We start from the raw sequence: 21171 nt of genomic DNA on the forward strand, positions 1-21171 counted from the left end.
AAATTTAAATTCAAACTCGATAAAGTCGCAAAATAATAAAAATACATTTTAATTTTGCATTAATATAAAAAATTTAAGGCAGATTTAAGATTGAAATATCTGATGTTATTCAACAACAGTTAAAGAATAATATTATTACTTTACATATTGAAATATTATTTTGGTATATCATTCTCAAAAGTCATCAATAATATAAGAAGCAGCAATGCTGAGCGACTGGATTATAAACTTTTAAAAGATTCACGTTTTGCAGTAAATAATGATTCAGATAATATCTCTATGAAAGTGAATAGCTTGTAATGCATGTTCTGCTTTAACAACGCATGCGCCTGAACATTTCTTTCGACCACGTACAGGCGACGGACGTGCACATTAAATTGGGGGTACACATTAAACGTTTATAAATTTATCTGTCGAGAAAATTACTTACGTTCTAAATGTTCGTTATATAAGTGAATACTAGTTGCTATCTCTCCACGAAATTACAAAGGGAAACGGAAGAAAAACATTCGACGACGAATATTTACTAGTGGACATTGTGAAAACTTCTTAAGCTGTATAAATACCAAGTTATCGTATTGTTTGACAAAAGTGGTGATTTAATTCGTACAAGTATTTCTTTTCGACACAAACCAAAAGGAATGCCTCTCAGTTGACCGTGTAATCGATAATAGTGCATTATTAAAATGTATCGTCAGGCATAGAACTGGCGACTTGATAGTGTTTTTGTGACTAAACTTTGACACCAAGCACATGGTTGGTTCGAACGATATAATGCGTTCGTAAAATTATTCGATCTGCACACATAATCGTTACGATTTATGAAGCAATAAATTTCGACATGTAAAAGAAAATAAAGTACTCCTGTCGAATCAATTAGTGACATAAGGTGTTAATTTGAAGTGAGTTTTTCCATTTTTTGACATTACCGACAGTAATTATCGAAAGGTTAAAATTCTAGTAAACGTTCGAAATATTAAACAGAATTTGATAATAGTAAATTCGTAAGAAGGTGATACCCAACGAACCAACTTAAAATTCAATGTTAATCGATAATATTTTTCGTTTTACTACTCGGTTTTTAACTATTTGCAATTAACAACTAAAGATAGTTCTGAGTGCCTGCAACTTTATCACATCATTTATCATTAATTGAGGCTTAATTCAATAATTTTCGAGCGAGTTATATCGTTTGAACCAGCTATTTGAGCTTGAGAGATAACATTGCGTCTCACGTAAAAAGTGCCGCCCTCTCGGTATCCCCTAGGGTAGGTCAGGGACCAATGAGTGCGCAGTGCAGATTCTATTGTAAATGTGACGTGTACATTCGTATGCTATGCAAATCGTACGTAAGTACATGTTTCCCTTAATATCCTTTTCTAATTTCTGTGTGAATAGCAGTAATTGCAAAATTAAATATTTTTCTCTTTCATATAAATGCAATGTTTCCACGAAAATATCGCTTTAGATAAAGTTCACATAAAAGATAATTTTATAGAAATCAATTTGACCTATTAGAATGTGATTAAATATTACTCAGTATATACTATATATAACGTGGTTTATCGGTAATGTAAATAGCGGTCCTCTGAAGAAATTCAATTTTATATTTCAGCTGAGAGTACAATTTATCCTAAAAATTCAAACCATAGAAATAATCTCTTATTTGAATTGCCTTAAATACTCTCTACCGTGTCTTTCTAAATATGAGAACAAGTGGAATGTTTGCATAAATGTACAGGTATTGTTTCTCCTAGTTTAGATACAATAACATTAGATTATCTCGTCAAATTATTATTAACTGTACACAGCATCCAATATTGACAATCATATTTAAAAATTGTGTACGTTTGGAAGAAGCAAAATTTGAACGTTGATACAACTATAACTGGTATGCTTACTGGAATCAGAAATTATTCAAGAAAAATGAAGAAGAGGTTACTCCTCTACTTCCTTTGCGCTCTCACGCTCTTCATTCTGATGATTTCCATCGACAACGATTTCATTTACCACACGTGTCAATATGCGAACATCTGCGAGATGGATGACATCACGTGCTATGAAGAAACAAGCGCGTCAAATGGTCTTCCGGACTTTGATCCGGAATTAGGTATGTTTGTCGAATTCGACTAACTTTATTTAATCACGATCATTCCCTAAAATTAAAATTCTTACATCGGTCTACATATAATGTATTAGATATCCCATGGACCCTTAACCTAAAAAAGTACAAGGTACTAGAAACAAATTATTTAGTAACTTCATGGCTGAAATTATTTAATTTCTATTTAAAAGGAGGAATATTTGGTCAATCGACAGAAGTACGAAGGAAGTATACTTGCGTTTATACTAAACGGTCTAAATGACTGTTTTTTAGTGATTTTAATTTTTCATTAAAAATTCCGCAGTCAATTCCGAAGTCATGTGAAAACTATCAGACAAATGCCAGTTATACCACATTGGTATTATCTGCAAATTATGAGTAAGCCCTATCAACACCAAACAAAAGAATTCCGATTAGACGTGCGGATGGCATAGTGTTTATTTTTCTGAAGGCTCTACTTCTTTTAAGTTTTCATCTACAGATTGTTTGACTAACCGTCGTAGGCTTAGCCACGAAGCACATCATCAATTTGGTCACGATTCGCTCTTGGTTCGGTCAAATATCGTTTGAAATTATTGAAATTCTTTGCACACATGTTTGCACTCTGTGTGCACGTTTAAAATTGGAAAAATTGTTGCTCGATTTTAATCTTTCGTAAACTATCGTCGGCAATGACTAGCAGTAAAAGAACTGATTCCAAATAGGTATCTAACACTGACTCATTCTTAAACGCTTTACTTCCCGTTAAATATCTCATATTACTGGTTTAGAAGTCAAGATGTTTGTATTCCTAAACTCTATTGAGTTTACGAACTCGCTACATCGCTGACACCTACCACAACACTTTCCTGCCTTTATCTTCGACTAAATTTTATCGAATATGTCTTGCCTTCGTTCCTTCAACGCCACATACATATAGGGTGTCCCAAACTTCACGCAAAATTTAAATTTTGTACTATTTGTGCGGTAAAGCGCTGTCAGCGAAAAGAAAAGATAGCTTGACAGCTGACAGTTCAGGGTTATTGAAAATGTAGCGCTATACGAAAGAACAACGTGTCTTCATTCTCGAGTAATATTTCCAACTTCTAATTAAAAACCTGTGTTTTTTATCAAAATTATTTCTTACGTGAATTTTGGGGCACTCTTTATTCCTAATACAAAATAATAGCTGTTGCAGAGATATGGGAAATTTGAGATATAAGTCGACATTGATAGAGTGGATTCGTAATCAATAGGGATTACAAACGAATTCTTCATAATATTTTGTCCGACCTTTCTACACGGAGAATAAATCTGACGATGGCTTACGTCCTTTTACTAACGTAAGCTATTTCAAATAAGGTTTTATAGGTTTTTATTATCTTCATTGTTGAGCAATATTTATAATTTTGAATTAAAAATCCAGGTTTTCTATCAAAATTACTACTTGCGTGAATTTTCGGACACGCAATATAAACAGGAGTCTTTAAAGAAAACATCAACGGTTTGAATTCTAATTACATTTCGTACGTAAAATGTGGACATTCGTACTATTTTTTAATGAAACGTCGTAGCAGGAAATATTCGCAGTATACATAGTTACCTTGATTTGAGATCCTCGACGACACGTGGGAACAATGCCAACGATTGGTTACAATGTACATATACAATAGATCCATCATTTCTCATATAATTCTGGATATAGAATACACTAATTTTCTTTATTCATCGAAAGTATCACAAATCGGATAATACCGCATCGCGTGATGCGAAGAATGCGAATAAAATGCATATGCATACAAGGTGATTTGCGCAGTTTACGCACTCGAATAATTTTTGAAGCGTGCGTTGCACGACAAAGTTCTTCATACGAAAGTTGCATGATTTTAATGAACACGTTATGTACTTTGTTTATTTCTTTATCAGTGTAGGAGTTTTGGAAATTTTTATTTCAAAATATGGAACCCTGAATAAGAAAAGGTTGACGTTTATTAACTCTGAATCTAATAGTCTCTGTATACAGTCTATAGTCTGTATATAATCTGTAATAGTCTATGGTAATTATTATAAATGTCCTTATACTCCCTAATTGACTGTCGTTGTCCCCTTGCTGTGGAACGAAGCTCATTCTATCTCACAGCAATTTAGCTCTGAGAAACGAAGCTATACACGTGACGAAATTGACAATCGACGAATAATTGCATATATATATACTTATCTATATTGCATATAATTGCATATATACCACTTAATCTCATCGAAGTATCTAATCTCTACCACGAAAAGAATTCATTCGTCTCTAGATAAAAATGGCGAACTCCAAACTGTTTCGAATTGGAGAAACAACGTTGTACCACGTTGAAATATCAATGTTACCACATATTTCCTCAGGACAGCGGTATGTCCGTAATAACGTTTGTTATATTTACTTCGTTTCCGATAATATGAAAGGCACTTGAAATAATATCCACAGATATCAATACGATGTAATCAATCGATCAATCTGAGAAAACTACATTTTGAATCATATCCACACTGAATGGAATGCATGCCTCTCGAGTTCGGTGTTTCATATTCTCAAGTGTTGTTGGTAGTTCACGATGTACCGTGTTTTGTACCCAACAAAGCATAGTCTCATGTCGTGATTCACCTTCGTTGATCCTAATTATAATAGAAATACATTTCCAATCCGGTGCACGTATCTACGCATGTCGAACGTTGCTGTAATTCTATTTTAATTACATTTATTATTGTCGAGCTTACATACATCGAATTTATACGCGACAAGCTTACAACTTAACGCATTCGCGTTATGTTAAACGTTTCAGTCCCAGAGGGTTTGGAAAAAACACTGTCGAAATATCCCAAGCAGCGCAACCGCGCTGCCTCTAAGTGGGTACGACAAGACCCAAGCAGCGCGCCAGCGCTTCTATTTTATGTCGAGAAGATCCAAGCATAACAATGAAATACAAAATATTTTATTTTGTAATATATTATTGAACTACTATTATAGTATTGTACCTATTGTAAAATGTATTATTCACATTAACCCATTTGCATCATGGCTAGTGCATAATTTTGGATCGGGATTGACTGGAATAATTGGTTCTTGGGTTACTCTTAGTCCTCCGCTTTTTTCTTCGTCTTTCCTCTCCTTTTTATTTTGCAATTTTCGCTATGGGGAGTGTGTGTGAGTCGTTTAGGGGTTAAATGGTGATTTTGATTTGGGAGTTTCTAAAATTTTATTTTTTTGAAATGATCTATTACCTACTCATAATGGCAGTTAAAAGGATTTTCATAACAAAAGTAAAACTTGTTAAGAATATAATGAATCGATGTAGATGAGATCCTCACAAAAGGGATCAAACGTGATCTGTGGTATATGAAGAATATTCAGCAACTGGTAATGGAAAAAGTCAGCTCGCGGATTATTCCGCGCTCGGTGATAGGCAACAGTCGTGGCTCGCGGAATATTCCGCGCTCGGTGATATGCGACAGTCGTGGCTCACGGAATATTCCGCGTTTGGATGCAAATGGGTCAAAAGAAGAAGCTGTGTGATGTATTTGCGTCAGTAAATCTGAGCGCGCGATTACGACAGTCGGTGACAGCTGTCGAGGACGCTCGAAATGGGCTGGGTTTTCTCGACATGAAATCTGAACAACCCACTCCCGCCGCTTGGGACACAAACGGTTAAACTGTAATTGAATCAGCACATAATAGAATAGAATAATTCATATGATGCGCAATTCTACCAGCCTTGAGATCGTGTTAAAATTTATAGGCGTACTCTTATACTTGCGAAGTTGGCATTGTTTAGTCATCAGTTCTTCCAGCAAGATGATTAATATTCTGCAAAACACATATGTGCGTAAGATATCAGCACGTTCAGGATTTAACGTAAATTTTTAATTGGAGCTTCCTCTGCTTTCCTTTATTTGTCAAATTATCGAAAGGAGAAGAATATCCGTTTGAGTTTCCAGCGATATACCTGGCCATTTTCTCTGCCTTTCTTTTTGACGCAAATTAAAGTCTGTATGATTTAGAGTTATGTCACGTGTTGCGTATACTCTACAAAAATCTAAGCTGTCGTGACACTCCTACTCTTGCTATCGGAGAGGAATTTATCACGAGATAAAGTTTGTTTCCTAGCACCGCATCGTTTTGTGTCTTAAATTTTGCTATACTTAACTATACTTCGTTTATTTTAACGAATAACAGACAAACCAATGACGGATAGAAATATATTCTTCCACGAGACATCGTGTTTCAACGAATACGATTTGGCACTGAATGCTCGCCAAGCGTGTGCCGTGGAATCCGCGGCTAAGATGAATCCAAACATGAACGTGTACCTGCTATCCGTCTCCGTCGCCAAGATCTCGAACCAATCGAGGAAGATCTTCAATCTGCTGCAAACATATCCGAATGTTCGAATCAGACATATCAATCCTGAGAGATACATAAAGGACACACCGTTGGATCAGTGGTATAGAAGCGGCGTACTGAAAAGAAGCTACTGGCCTCGGAGTCATATGTCGGATATTCTCAGATACCTCACACTCTGGAAATATGCAGGAATATACCTAGATCTGGACGTTGTTGTCACCACGTAAGCGCATTTTCCGTCGTCTTATTACTCATTCTTATTTACCCTGCTATTACTCTCGTTTACTTCCAAGCTTTTATGCGGATCACATTTGTAGGATGGCGAAAACTGGCTTTGAGGCATCAAAAATTGACAGAACAACGAGAACAGAATAACGCAAACATAAAACTCATTAAGCTAATTTAACGACTTGCGCTATAAAGACGTGCCACGCACGTCGAGATGCTTTTGTTCCAAAGTCGCCAGCAACGTGTATACCACGTCGATAGGCATTTGTCGCAGAAACAAAAACAACGTGTCCGTCACGTCGGCTAACAGCTCGCAGACGCGGTGCGGCGTTAATGTAACAATGTGATTGCGTTAATGTGACAACCGAAAATTAACCCTTTGTACTCGACGATGTTTTCGTTACAGAAAAATAGTAATTCGGAGATTTTCTGTCATAAAGTCGAGGATATTTTTAACCGTTTGAGTGCCACGGGTCATTATTGTTTCCCAATCGATATTTGCCAAGCGGCGCGATAGCGCTTGTCATATTCCGTGTCCAAAAATGCCGAGCGGCGCGATAGCGCTTCTCATATTCCGCGTTCACCAACCGAGCGCGCTGATTGTCAGCTTCGCAGCTCAGAGCGCTGGCACTTTTGGACACAAAATAGAAGCGCGATCGCGCCGCTTGGCACTCAAACGGTTAAAATAGCGCGTCTTTGTAATGCAAATTAAGACGTAGAATTATTTTACTTCGACATTGCACGCATCGTTAGGTAATTTTGAATTTCATATATTAATTAATATCGATCTTTAGAATTTAATTAAATGGTGACTGAGAGGCGCCTCTCGAGTGCAAGGGGTTAAATCGTAGCGCAAGTGGTTAACTTAGGAAAAGAACACCAAGATAACGCAAGGAAGACACACAAAGACGCACTCTAATTTAACTCTCTTTCCAACACCGAGCAACTCACGCTCGTGCCGGTCACAATTAATTTCTAAGGACTCTGTTTTGGTCATCAAGGACCCTGCTTTTATGCTTTCCTTAACCACTTGCGGTGGCAAGAAATTCACAAACGCGTGTGCCAGGGCGGTCCAGTATTTCTGTAACAATTGCCTAACGACGTGTATACCACGTCGTTGGCGATTCTGTGACGACAAAAGTATTACAACGTGCGTGACACGTCTTTCCAGCGCAAGTGGTTAACCTACGCTTCACCTGCTCGTAGAGACCACGCAACTTAATATTGATCGATTTATAATTTGACTTTGTTGGCAATGGCCGATTCGCGATTTCTTTCGAAATGGTATCCTGCATATCGTACAACGAGAATGAAACGTCTATTTATTACACACACGGTGTTCATTTGAAGATCTGAAATCCAAGTATCCCGAAAATAAGATAGTTTCGGGAAAAATATTATATTTTACCGGGTGGCCCAGCAAGGATAGTACAAGAAAGGGGAAGGGAAGGAGGTGATTCTACATGCAGAAACGAATCGAAAATTAAGAATAAAGTCTTTTGATTCGAAGCTTCGTTTCCGAGAAAATCGACTTTGAATATTCACCGAGTGCACTTAGCTATAGCTTATATAAATAGATCGATAAATTAGTATCGGTGGTACAACCATGGATAGGGTGATTCTACGTGAAAATAACAAGTGGAAAATGAAAAATAATATTTTTTTACATTAAAATGACACCGTTGATACCGCTGCAAGCAGTAATAAATACGAATTTCAGTCTAGCTCATCAACTACCTATTGATAATTACTAAATATAATTACCCACCTACTACCAATTGATAATTACTAAATTGTCCGTCACTGCTTAAAAACCTAGATCGTAAAATCTTTTTAATCCCCCGTTAACATAAGACTATTTTATTCCGTTGAATTTATGCAAAACCGTATGTATTAAAATTATTAGGACCATAATTTAGGCACCACCTTACTGTAATAATTTTCTTGTAATTTTTCTAACGTGTTAATCCCGTATAAATAAATAAATAAGTAATCATTTGAGTCGCTGTTTTAAAAATCGAAATTTGAAATGACAGGAGAAAAATCAAGAAAATCACGAATGCTTGGACGTATTCGTGGTGCTCTGATAAATTTCATGATACTATTGCGAATATATACACGTATATTGGTATAATAAATATTGAAATATTTTTTGCGACAGATCTCTGGAACATTTGACAAATTTTGCCGGAGCTGAAGACTGGAATCAGGTAGCCGCTGGTGTTATAGGATTCGATGCTACAGCGTTCGGTCGTCGCATTGCCAATGCCTGTATTCGCGATATAAGAGCGAATTTCCGTGGTGATATCTGGGGTAACAATGGTCCTGGTGTAATCACCAGAATGTTGCAAAAAATTTGTTCAACGAAATACGTGAGTACAAGCTTAATACTAATTATTCGTTGAAAAGATTGATATTTATTGATTTTTAATAAATTACGTGGACGAAATACCATTATACCGGTGATTATATCTGGTAAGACATATATTTGATTATCTGATTAAGTAACTCAAGTTGACTGAATGTGATAACAACGAAGAAATATTAATAGCTTTTCTGATGCCTTTCATGCTGGTCAACTAGCTCCATTGTCAGGGTAAAACACAATATGGGTCTAATACAAACTTTACTTCTCGAAGAAATGAAATTTTGAAGTCTCTTTTAATCTTAAATTCCGATAATGTAGTACATAGCATAAATCATTTTCAAGCTTGTAATGTAAGAAGACTTAACTGTGATATTCGAGAAACGATTAAAGAAATACCTATCGAAGATCATACGATCTGAACTTATAAACCGGATAATAAATATGCCTGCTGAAAAAGGATGTGGCAAATTGGACACAGTTCGAAATCTAACGAAGTTCGAATCGTTTGTCGATGAGATATCGAAGACGTAAGAAAGCAGAGGAGTATGTAAAAATGTTTGTACTTTCCTCAGGTTCGAAGCATGACCGCAACTCGGTGTCATGGTTTTAAAGTTTTCCCTCCTTCGGCCTTTTATCCAGTCCATTACTATCAATGGAAAGTGTACTTCGAGACAAAGGACAAGAATGCAACGATGAAGATGCTAGAAAAGGCGATGGCCATTCACGTATGGAATAAGTTGAGCAAATACGAAAAGGTGTTCGTAAATAGCGACGTGCCATACGTGGTGATCGCGAGAAAACACTGTCCAAAGATTTTCAATAATTGCGAAGAAGTATTTTAAGGTACAATTAGTGATCTTAGAGAAGACAAAGTGAAATAAGGGCACAATAGAAATACTACATTATGCTATGCATATCTTTTTTACAAGCTTTACCGTGGAAGTTTCTACACTGCATCACAGATGTTTCTTCAGTGTTGCGTAGATTAATTTATGTATACATGTGTACATGTATTGTGTAATTAGGTATATTCAATACATATCTTTCTGGCTGTTTTGCGAAATATTAGCCTATAGAAACGATTTAGTGGAGCTAAATTGATAACCATACGAGCTGGAGGCTTTGTTGAAAAACAAACGATAGTGACAATATCGAAGGAAAGAAATAAATGAAAGCAAGTTGCAATAGAATTGGCAGGAAATATGTATAAACAGCATGAACGGCGTGTAATCAGGACAGGGCCGGAACGTAATATCCAGGCCCCTGCACGTCGATCACGTGAACTTTTTGTTCCTATTTATTTAGCTTATTGTTAGTTCAGGCGATACCAGGAAATATTACTTAAACATTTCAACTTTCGAAGCATGCGACGATATCGATTTCACGAAATAGTTTGCGAAACGTTCAAATTCTTCTAAACATTAGCAATGTTAAACAGAACTCAATGGTACTAAATTGGTTGTAAATAGTATTTGATAAACTAAATTAAAATAGATAATTAATCAACCGTCCTTTGTTTATTTTACGACGTGATCTCGGTATCAACGGTAATAAATTAGGCGAAAATAATTCCTCTTTTTGGCAGATTTTTTAAATCAGGTGTTCCATGTTACGAACACCTTCTCTATATGTGTGATATCGATAACAATGGTTACAACTAATGACAAATGTGAGACCGGTCCTATGTATTTACACAATATTATTAATTAAATAGTATCAAATATATAGGTCTTTGGATTTTGTCTATTAAGTATCTTTTAGGTATCTGGCAAGTTACTTATTACGATTACTAACGAAGAATTTGTATGTACCTCGTGTAATCCCCACAGTGGTGATTCGAATGCATTGCAATGATCCAACCCAATGACCATTGCAAGGGCGATGAATCGTCATTCTAGATGACGACCAAGATATTTATATTTTAACGAATTAGTTCGCGAGCTTTATTTAATCTACGCGACTTAAAAATAATTTTGATCCTATTAGACCAGAAATTTTAAAAGCGATATTAAAGGTCAAACCTGCATAGATCCTTAAGTATTACGAATTTAGTTCTGTCCATGATGCGTGATGATAATAAATCAGTGATATGTGATACAATCAGGTATGTCGCTTCGGGTGTGTTTCGTATATTCGTCAGATCGTTATAATATTGCTCAAGAGTGTTCTACACAATTAAATAAATAGTTGGCAACGGTGGTTTCTAACGATTCCACTTTTTCAGCGGCCGGACTCGTTAGACATAATTGTAGGTTGTACGTAATTAAGTTTCCGAACATCACAGAAGTTCTAATTCTCGTGTATCAAAGACTGATAAAAGCCGCTGAATTTGAAGAGGTACTAAGAGTATCTTGACACGCATGGATGCGACCATGTGAGGCGATTATACGAACACAAATTTGTTTACGGAAATAGAAATGTATGAAACGTATCTTACAAATCTGTTTTATCTACTTAACATTGTTTCTTAATTATTACGTTAAGTTATGTATTTTATACTTATAGTCGGAATGCTAGAGTTAGTATGTAATAAGCGAAGCGTATCTGAATTAATGTCACAGAGATGCGAATAAAAAGAATTTAAGTCAGAGTATTAAGGATGCGAGAGTAGAGTGTTTGGACCAGGTATACGATATTATAGCCTGAATGAAAATTTGCACAGCGACCTAAAAACTTTCGACTGGATGTAGGTGAATGTTCCCTAAAAACGACTGCGTGAACTAAAGACAACAGTGATAGCGAAAGAGAAAACGTGTGTATAAAAATACCAAAGAAATTACTGAACGAAAATCAAAAATGAAAATAGAGACAAGAGTTCAGGAAATAAAAGTTAAAAGAAAAGAGTACAATGTAGGTTTAAAGTGTAGTGTATAGTTTTATAGTTGTTATCGAATTGTTTATAGTTGTCGTCGGATATTTGTATAAAAGCATAGGGAAATTATGGAAATTATTATAGTACCATTAAAAGCCGTACGTCTATTCTAAATTCGTGATACTAATATTCTTACAATTAGTTTAATGTGTGAGTACTAGATGCAATCTCTTTACTATGGATCATTTTTCCGCTGACGTATATTTTCTTGTTTTAATAGAAATCACTTCTTCATACGACAGTCTAATTGGATGATCAAAATGAATTATTGTACACTTAGTTAAGCTCTTCCACGAGTAATAAATCTGTGACTGAAATTTTGTATGAACATAACAGATAGGAGACCAAATATAGCGAAAAGTTAAAACGGATAAAAACATTCTTAGTTGATTATGACAAAATATAACGAATATGTGTAATAGCGAATGCAGAAACAAAAGAACGTTGCTGACATTGAATTACATAAAGTTAATGTCTTAAAAAAGAATGCTCATAGGATAAAAATGAATAATGAAATAATTAATGTTGATTACAAAATTCAAAACTCAAAAAATGACTTATTTTTTAGTTTCAAATTAAATCTAAAGATCGCCATTAAAAGAAAATATTATAAACAGAAATATATAGTAATTATGTAAAAAATAATTTCAACTGATATATGATTCTTAAATACAAGCGTTAATATCGTGAAAAGTTAAAAAAAAAATTAACTATTTTTTAAATTGTTTTTGACAAAATAAACGATAAAAGTGTATAATATTAAAACACTTATATGAATAGGTTAAACAATAAGATGTTCGTATTCTTAGTTTGTGAAGTATTATTATGCAACTGCAAAAATTCTATACACAACTTTTCAAATTTTTATGTAGTTTGTATGTATTTCCGATCATTTACACTTCTTGATTGTATTTTTTTGGAAAAAATAAAAAATTGTTAAAACTTATGTATGTATAAAGAAATAATACTTTCATTAATTAAATCCCTTTGTAACATTATAAAAGATAAAAGGCTCACACGATAAAATGTACAGAGTGCTCAAGTGACTTCGATAAAAAATATTTATCGTTAGTGATACGCGGGAATGCTTAAAAATTTATTTAGTTCGAAGAAACACATACTACTGCGAATATTTTTTTCTTTCGAGGTTAAATTTTTTCGTGATTTCAAGATCATCGATGTTTTTTTTTCAAAAAAACACTGCATATTTGTATTATTATATCTTAATAATCGATGTTAAAACAAACCCAACAACCTATAATACTATGACCTTTATCTAACTTCGAGTATGAAAAAATCAAAAATTTTTTTGGGTGATATGAGTAATAAAATAGCTACCAAAAATAGGTTAGTATTGAAAAATTGGTTATAATAAAAATACTCAAAATGATTTCCATTTACTTTTGAGTATGTCTTACTGCGATTTTAGAAGAAACATTCTTGTTGAAACTTTATGATTTCACTCAAGTGAGAGGAATATAACATAAAGTAACATAAACATGTTATGCTATAGAAGTCACGCAGCAACGCCAATTTTTTCAATCTTTGATACTTTCCAAATTTGCTTCCAGTAAGATTGGTGTAAAAATATTTATTGATAATCACTCCGTAGACATTTTATTCGTGTTAGGTGAATGCAAAAGAAACTACAAACGTGCTACTGACAATGAGTTGTATGCAGCAAGATATTCAAAAAGATAATTTAAATGACATATTCTATTTAAACATATGGAAAACTGTTTTCGACGATATAACAACTTCAAATTGCATTGACAAATGTCTAGAAGTAAATGGAAATTATTTTGAATACTTATTACAATAAATTTTTCATTACTAATCTTTCATTGGTTATTGTATTATTCGCATCATTTCCAAATTTTTTATTTTTTTGTACTCAAGATCACATGAAAGTTATGATTTTTGGATCGTTGGATTTCTCTTAATACAATAAGAAATATATATAAATATTTTGTTGCAACAGTATTGTACTGACACCTGCATACCTATCAAATTACATATGATATATTTGTTGTACCATTACAATTGGAAGAAATATTTAGGTAGCCATCTTCAAGTAAATCACTCCATAGAATTATAACTTAAGTACATAATTAATACAATCATATTTGAATTATAACTATTTCTCACTACAAACAGTAATACAATTCATTTTCAAAAGTATGTTGTAAATAACATTGTGGGAATGCAAAAATTATTTTAAAATAAATATTTATTATCAACTAGTAATAAATCTCCAAATAAAAATCCGTTAGATTTGAATCATCTATAGATTCATAGTTCATGCTTAAACGTCGCTGTGAAATAGTCGCGAAAACGTAAAGAATGTATAAATTACATGGAACGAAAGAATGCTGCAGCGTTGGAATGTTGATTTGTGTATGAAACGTTCATAAAAGTGAAAAACGTATAACCAGTATCATGTTCGTCCACTTTTCGCCGTAATGCGTCAATTACGTTAATTCTTTCACGTAGCGTGTACAATTCATCCGCACAAGGATTTATACTTGAGTAACTTAACCTCTCTAAAATACGTTGTTGAGATTTGTATAGAATCCTGAAAAGAATGGCGGTTGGATCGACAAAGGTAGTACAGGTGACAAATATTGCACCTCAAGCAACAAAAGATCAAATGCAAACTTTGTTCGGATACCTCGGAAAAATAGAAGATATTAGATTGTATCCTACTATACGGGATGTCGCAGTACCTGTTCAGTCTCGTATTTGCTACATAAAATTTCACGACCAAGGATGTGTTGCAGTTGCTCAACATATGACAAACACTGTTTTTATCGACCGTGCATTAATTGTGATTCCTTACCAGAATGGAGACATTCCAGATGAACAGAGAGCTCTTGAATTAACAAATAATGGTACAGTTGTTCCAGGTGAGGAAGAATTTTAATTAAATCTGTATCCTATAAATTTGACTATACACTTTTTTGTTTTATATACTTACATAATTTTTCTCTAAATTTTATATTTATTATGTATAAAAAGAAATTCCTTTTTTTTCATAGGTCTTTATCCTTCTGAGCCCAAGTTACCACCAAATGTTGTAAATGCAATAGAAGGAATCCCTCCAAATCATGTTATTACCACTATGGATCCAAAATTAGAGGCAAATGGATTACCGTCATATCCACATTTACCTGGCCATTTAGACAGCAGAAGAATCGAAGAAATAAGGAGAACGCTTGTTCTTGCTAATTTAGAACCATCTGTGACAACAGATCATTTACTAGATTTCTTCAGTAATAATAATGTTGAAGTAAAGTATTTACGTATGTGTACCAGAGATTCAGATACAGAACATTATGCATTAGTAGAACTCTCTGAACAAGCAGCTGTAGTTTCTGCATTATTATTGAATGGAAAATTGCTTATGGATAGACCAATTAAAATTTACCATTCTACCCAAGCAATAGCAAAACCTGAAGCAAAAAGTAATGAAGCAGCACAAAAAGAAATAGAAGAAGCAATGTCTCGAGTAAAGGAGGCTCACAATTTAATTTCAGCTGCAATAGATCCGATGATTGGAATGCTGTCGAAAGATAAACGGAGTCGCAGTGGTTCTCGTAGCCGAAAATCTCGGTCCAGATCGAGAGGACGCAGTAGGCGATCTAGATCGCGTAAAAGATCACGATCCCGACACAGACGTTCACGGTCACGTCACCGGCGAAGATCAAGATCTCGATCGAAACGTTCACGTTCTAAAGATCGTAGACGAAAGTCACCATCTCGTAGAAGAAGCAGTTCTCGTGGTCGACATCGTTCTCGTTCCAGATCCCGGCGTTCACGATCTCGTAGATCTAGATCTAAATCCAAAGATCGGAAAAAGAGATCTCCTCGTCGAAGAAGTCGATCACGATCTCGAAGTAAACGTTCGAAATCAAAATCTAGGAGATCTAGATCTAAATCGAAGTCCAGATCCTCGAAATCGAAATATTCAGAAAAATCGAGAGATAAAGATAAAGAAAGAAGAAGCAAAGATAAATCGGATAATGGTAAAAAGGACGGTGACAAAGGTGATAAAGAAAAGAGTGAAAAAAAATCTAGTAAAGAAAAAAAGTCAGAAAAAGAATCTAAGTCCGAAGAGAAGAATAGAAATACATCAGAAAATAGCGAAACCAAGGAGAAAACAGAGTCTGAAACCTAAACCTTAATAAATTACGGTCTATAAAGATTTATTTACGCCTCTCGATCATTTTGTTATTTTAATGTTACGATATATCGTAATGTATTGATCAATAAAAAAATACAAGAATATTAAATTTTCAAAGATCCTTTTGGCTTGTATGTACACGAAAAATGCATATGTTGATGATACAGTTGTAATAACATAAATGATACAAATATCTACATTATTATATTTTAATTCCTTGCCTAATTTTTAACGAATTTAATAATGAATAAGAATACGGATATTTTATAATCTTAATTTTCCCTTTAAAATTGCTTGAGATATGTATAAAGTATGTTTATTACATAAGATTTAATTCTAAATATTTGATATATTTTACATGTTACATACATCTTTTTAAACTTTATAATAATGTAGAAAATGATTAAATCAAACATACACAATTTCAAATTATCTTATTTCGAAAATATTATCTAAAAATTTGTTCTTACTTACATAAAGTGATTATAATCTTGTTACACTTATTGAGATTATATTTAAACCAAAAACTGTTCTTATTTTTAAAAATTGTTTTCATTTTTAAAAATGTTGTATTATAATTTTTATTATTATATTATAATATGTTATAATAAATTACACTAAATTAAACACTAAATTTAATGTTTTTAGTTTTTCTCTTTGTATTGTTTTGAAACATGCGCCATTTATTTGGGGGCAGCACTAACTAGTAATTGAGGCACCGATGATTATTGCAATTTCCTTTCAATAACTTTTTGTATTCCTTGGTTAAAAGCAATAGCAAATCATGGTATTATAATGTACAAGATATTTTAAGTGACAGATAAATGAATCTACTTAATTTAGTTAATTATAGATTGAATAAACTTTTAACGATAGAATAAATTGAAATTAACATTTGATTATATAAATGTAAACTTGACAATAGCATAAGTTCGAAGTTTTCATGTACCACGTAAGATAACATAGTAATATAATTGTCTTGTAAAGTGTTCATAAAATTTTAAGAAATTGTGGTGCGTAACATCGATAAGAAAATATTCGTACATTAAAAGATATTTTATTTTTTTTTACATTCAGTCATACTAAAATACAAGGTTAAATGGTGAAGATGACATCTCTAGACGATGTGAAAATAAAACAATGTTTATCAAAGGTATATATTATATATATATTTTTTTTTTCATATATATATATATTACTGTTACTTTTAACCTACTCTAGAGTTACATTTATAAAACATTATCTTCTAGTATCAAAATCCTGAGCTCACCAAGAAACATGGCCTAAAAGTTCTGGGTCTTTATAAGGGCTTAATGTGTAATGTAGAACCATTTGGTGAGTATTAAAAACGTAACTTTTTATTAAATATTTCTATTTTGTATCTTGCTAATTTTAATAATATATGAAAAATATAAGGAATATTAATTAATTTATTTATTTCTATTGTAATTTTCCACATAAAAGTATTTAATGATGGTTCAATGAAAGAGTTACTCAATCTACAAGGAACAATTCCAGTTTCATACAAAGGTAATGTAATTTTACACTTTTATGAAGAACAATTAGTCAAATACAAGTGAATTTTTATATTATTTGCATATTTTTAGGTCATATATATAATATTCCTATATGCATATGGATCATGGATACACATCCTAATAATGCACCTATGTGTTTTGTTAAACCTACTGCTGATATGAGCATTAAAGTGAGCATGTATGTTGATCATAATGGAAAAATTTATTTACCATATCTCCATGATTGGTTACCAGTGAGTAATTTATATATACATAGCTGTATACTATTATCTGTGCCCTATAATGTTATTATACCATAGCATAATATATATTTTTATTATGTGTAGTATTCATCAGACTTACTTCGTCTGATCCAAACAATGATTTCAACATTTGGAGAGCAACCTCCTGTTTATGCTAAAATACGACAAGGTAAACAAACAAGTTCTACACCTTACCCAGTACAACGTAAGTTACATTATTTATATTTATTTACATAGTTTGCATTTACAAATTACTTGTATTATTTTAAAATTTCCTTATGAAATATCCTAATTTTAAAACATACAAATTTATATAGCTTTCATGCCTGTACCTGGAAGCGAAACACATTTACCTGGTTCTAATTTTCTACCATATCCACAAAACTCACAGTATGCAGGTGGGAGTAATAATTATCCTCCATATATGTCAACAACATCTTCTGGATTTCCATACCCAGGGTCATATGGTTCATATGGAGGAACTGCATCAAATTATCCACCACAAAGTTGTACTGGTTCATTTCCATACCCTCCATCAACACAACCAGTAAGTTATGATTTTTAACAAGTGATATTTGTATATTCAATCTAGGTATCTAATTTTGTTTTAATGATTTCCAAGTCTCCAACAGTACCTGTCACTGCTGGTGCATCAGGTACAATCACAGAAGAACATATTAGAGCATCTTTGTTGTCAGCAGTAGAAGATAAATTAAAACGAAGACTTAATGAACAGTTTTCACAATTGTTAGACGAGCTGGAAACGTTATATCGAACACGACAAGAAATTACAAATGGAACTATTCATCTTAACGATTTATTTGACAGATTAAAAAAAGAAAATACTGAACTTGAAAAGAACATAACTATACTTCAAGATAAGGAAGCAGAATTGGAAAAAGAAATTGCCAAGCTTTCTGATAATCAGTCAATAGACGTCGATGAAGCTGTTACAACAATCGCACCACTTTACAAGCAGTATGTATTTAAACAATTACTTATTTTTTCACGTCTTTGGATATCATAATTGTTTTTTAAATAATTGTAGGATGTTAAATGCATTTGCGGAAGAAGCAGCAACAGAAGATGCTATATACTATTTGGGTGAAGCTTTACGTTGTGGTATTATAGATTTAGATGCATTTTTAAAGCAAGTACGACAACTTTCACGCAAACAATTTATGCTAAGAGCGCTTATGCAACGCTGTCGTCAGAAAGCGGGATTGGCTGGTTAAACATTTTACCCAATTTTTATAAGGTTACGCTATTCAATATTTTATTTTATTACAAATGATGTACGCAAAACAGACTATAATAAATCCCACAATAATAGAGGGATAGATATATGTTATAGAGACGAAGCATCCTCGTTAAAAAAATTGTACGCTCTATATATATATATATATTTATTTATTTATTTATATAAATATATATACATATATACAGTAATGTATTTTTGTTTCATGTTGTATACATTCTGTTTATAACAAAGAAGTTGAATGTAAAGCTTTCATATATAAAACTGAATAAAACACACGTGACATATATCACACACAAAAAACATAAATACAAGCGAACAAATAAATGAAGGTTTAAGCAATTATATTAAAAATAAATATCTTTGTTTTATCAAATTATATTTCTAAATGTAATGTATTTAAAAATATGTAAAAAGTATGTAATTTTTAATTGATTTTTTATATTATAAAAAAATCGTGTACCTCAAACAGCGATCTTAGATATTAAGAAATACAAATGCTTATTTACTGTGTAATAAATGTATAAATTGATCACTACATTGCACAATTTAGTAAAAATACATTGTTTCTATTCTTATGACATAGAATTATTATATAATTACTTAAATGCTATTGTAGATAAAATTAATCTTGATTTTTGATAAGATTAATCTGAAACAAAAAAGGTAAGACTTATACAAATAACTAAAGTAGGTTTTAATTTTATTGATTAAAACTTTTGCAGAGTAATATACCTATACATAAATTCCAACACAAAGCAGTAGAAATAATATACCAAAACCAGAAAATATTGCAGCCACTAGAGAAATTAATAATTCTTTGAATATATCCCTTGTAAATTTTGTGCTAGTGACTTCATATACAAAGAACCATGCTGTAAAAAATATTCCAATTCCTAATAACACCACTGCCAATAATGGAAAAATTGCAGGATTTATGGGAGAGACATATCTTGTCATAGACTCGATTTCCACCTAAATTAAAACAATAAAAAGAATTTATAAAAAAATCTAAATTTTTTTTATTTATTTAATGTATATAAAAATGATTATGTATATTGCTTCTGGAAATTCTTTATATATTATAAAAATTCTCTTGCAAATTTCACAATAAAAAATAATATATAGTTTTAATTATGAAATAAAAAAGAATTCGTTATATTACAACAGAAGGATACAAAGAAAATAATGAAAAGTAAAATTCGTATAAATACACATATTATCAATTTAATAAAAATATAATTTTATGTTAACAAATTTTCGGAAATGTACACTTTCAGTTAAAAAATGTTGAAATAAAATCTTAGAAAATTATAATTAAATTACAACATTAAATACTACACTAAATATAATAAATTAATAATACTTGATAATATTACTAACGTAAATTCTTTCAATAAATTAATATTACTTACCATTGTATCAGATAAATATTTTGACGTGGCTTAAAAGAGACGTAAAACTTACATTCAGTTACCGATCAGTATGCAATCGTATGCTGCAAACTTCAGTAAGACGTATATTCATGAAAAGAGTAAATAGAAATGGACTACCAATAGACAAAATATAAATAACTCAAATTTCTGAAGAAGACAGTAAATTTGTAGTATCTTGAAATATTAACAAAATGAATCAAAAAAGTCTTTATTTATATTGACGTACAGTTTATTATTTTATTATCTATCAATGTTATAGGAAATAATAATTGAAAAAATAATTTGTATAAAATAATTTTTATATCTCTAAACCTAGAATATAATATTAAATTTTATATTAAAAACCCTTTATTACTGCTGACACTTTTGCAGATTATAATAATTAACAATTTTGAAGAGTATATAACTAATGATGTGTAAGATAAGCGTGATATAATTTATGAATACTTTTTAAACGAAATTTTATTTTTGTAACAAGTATCTATTGGAGGTAAGTCTATTTTCAACAAAAATTATATTTTTTTATATTGTATATTTAAAGTATATTTCATATAAATTCTTTCTTTTTTACATAAT

General features: G+C 32.2%; 4 protein-coding genes across 6 annotated transcripts; 3 read left to right on the forward strand and 1 right to left on the reverse strand.

The window, feature by feature from the left end:
- The first annotated feature begins 1040 nt into the window (after positions 1–1040).
- On the forward strand, positions 1041–11868 carry LOC108547275 (lactosylceramide 4-alpha-galactosyltransferase). Of its 2 annotated transcripts, XM_017899723.1 has the most exons (5): positions 1041–1349; positions 1911–2110; positions 6303–6693; positions 8860–9070; positions 9639–11868. In XM_017899723.1, the coding sequence occupies exons 2-5, from the start codon at positions 1927–1929 to the stop codon at positions 9906–9908; spliced, it is 1056 nt and encodes a 351-aa protein (XP_017755212.1). In that variant the 5' UTR covers positions 1041–1349; positions 1911–1926; the 3' UTR covers positions 9909–11868. The 2 variants fall into 2 exon arrangements, with proteins under 2 accessions (XP_017755212.1, XP_017755210.1); XM_017899721.1 differs by lacking the exon at positions 1041–1349 and having other exon boundaries at positions 1796–2110.
- Positions 11869–14261: 2393 nt separating this feature from the next.
- Srp54 (splicing regulatory protein 54) lies at positions 14262–16148 on the forward strand. The gene is made up of 2 exons (XM_017899692.1): positions 14262–14844; positions 14977–16148. The coding sequence occupies exons 1-2, from the start codon at positions 14523–14525 to the stop codon at positions 16113–16115; spliced, it is 1461 nt and encodes a 486-aa protein (XP_017755181.1). The 5' UTR covers positions 14262–14522; the 3' UTR covers positions 16116–16148.
- Positions 16149–16962: 814 nt separating this feature from the next.
- TSG101 (tumor susceptibility gene 101) lies at positions 16963–19280 on the forward strand. 2 transcript variants are annotated; one of them, XM_017899695.1, is made up of 9 exons: positions 16963–17073; positions 17199–17274; positions 17372–17456; positions 17586–17651; positions 17729–17892; positions 17986–18070; positions 18219–18448; positions 18524–18879; positions 18950–19280. In XM_017899695.1, exons 2-9 carry the CDS (start codon positions 17221–17223, stop codon positions 19134–19136), a joined length of 1227 nt encoding a protein of 408 aa, XP_017755184.1. In that variant the 5' UTR covers positions 16963–17073; positions 17199–17220; the 3' UTR covers positions 19137–19280. The 2 variants fall into 2 exon arrangements, with proteins under 2 accessions (XP_017755184.1, XP_017755183.1); XM_017899694.1 differs by having other exon boundaries at positions 16964–17073; positions 17986–18106.
- A 614-nt stretch (positions 19281–19894) lies between these two features.
- Positions 19895–20652, reverse strand: LOC108547262 (transmembrane protein 258). Its single transcript, XM_017899701.1, has 2 exons — positions 20575–20652; positions 19895–20134 (listed from the first exon to the last, which is right to left on the reverse strand). Exons 1-2 carry the CDS (start codon positions 20575–20577, stop codon positions 19895–19897), a joined length of 243 nt encoding a protein of 80 aa, XP_017755190.1. The 5' UTR covers positions 20578–20652.
- Between the last annotated feature and the right edge of the window lie 519 nt (positions 20653–21171).

This window comes from Eufriesea mexicana, unplaced genomic scaffold (genome assembly GCF_001483705.2).
Source record: "Eufriesea mexicana isolate 0111107269 unplaced genomic scaffold, ASM148370v2 scaffold925, whole genome shotgun sequence".
Classification (NCBI taxonomy): Eukaryota; Metazoa; Arthropoda; class Insecta; order Hymenoptera; family Apidae; genus Eufriesea; species Eufriesea mexicana.

Excerpts from the sequence above, each read along its gene's own strand:
- LOC108547275 (XM_017899721.1), top strand. The coding sequence starts at position 1,894 with ATGCTTACTGGAATCAGAAATTATTCAAGAAAAATGAAGAAGAGGTTA. Across the intron at positions 2,111-6,302 it reads GGACTTTGATCCGGAATTAG|ACAAACCAATGACGGATAGA; the intron begins GTATGTTTGTCG and ends AACGAATAACAG. Across the intron at positions 6,694-8,859 it reads CTGGACGTTGTTGTCACCAC|ATCTCTGGAACATTTGACAA; the intron begins GTAAGCGCATTT and ends TTTTTGCGACAG.
- Srp54 (XM_017899692.1), top strand. The coding sequence starts at position 14,523 with ATGGCGGTTGGATCGACAAAGGTAGTACAGGTGACAAATATTGCACCT. Across the intron at positions 14,845-14,976 it reads TAATGGTACAGTTGTTCCAG|GTCTTTATCCTTCTGAGCCC; the intron begins GTGAGGAAGAAT and ends TTTTTTTCATAG.
- TSG101 (XM_017899694.1), top strand. The coding sequence starts at position 17,221 with ATGGTGAAGATGACATCTCTAGACGATGTGAAAATAAAACAATGTTTA. Across the intron at positions 17,275-17,371 it reads TAAAACAATGTTTATCAAAG|TATCAAAATCCTGAGCTCAC; the intron begins GTATATATTATA and ends ATTATCTTCTAG. Across the intron at positions 17,893-17,985 it reads ATCTCCATGATTGGTTACCA|TATTCATCAGACTTACTTCG; the intron begins GTGAGTAATTTA and ends TATTATGTGTAG.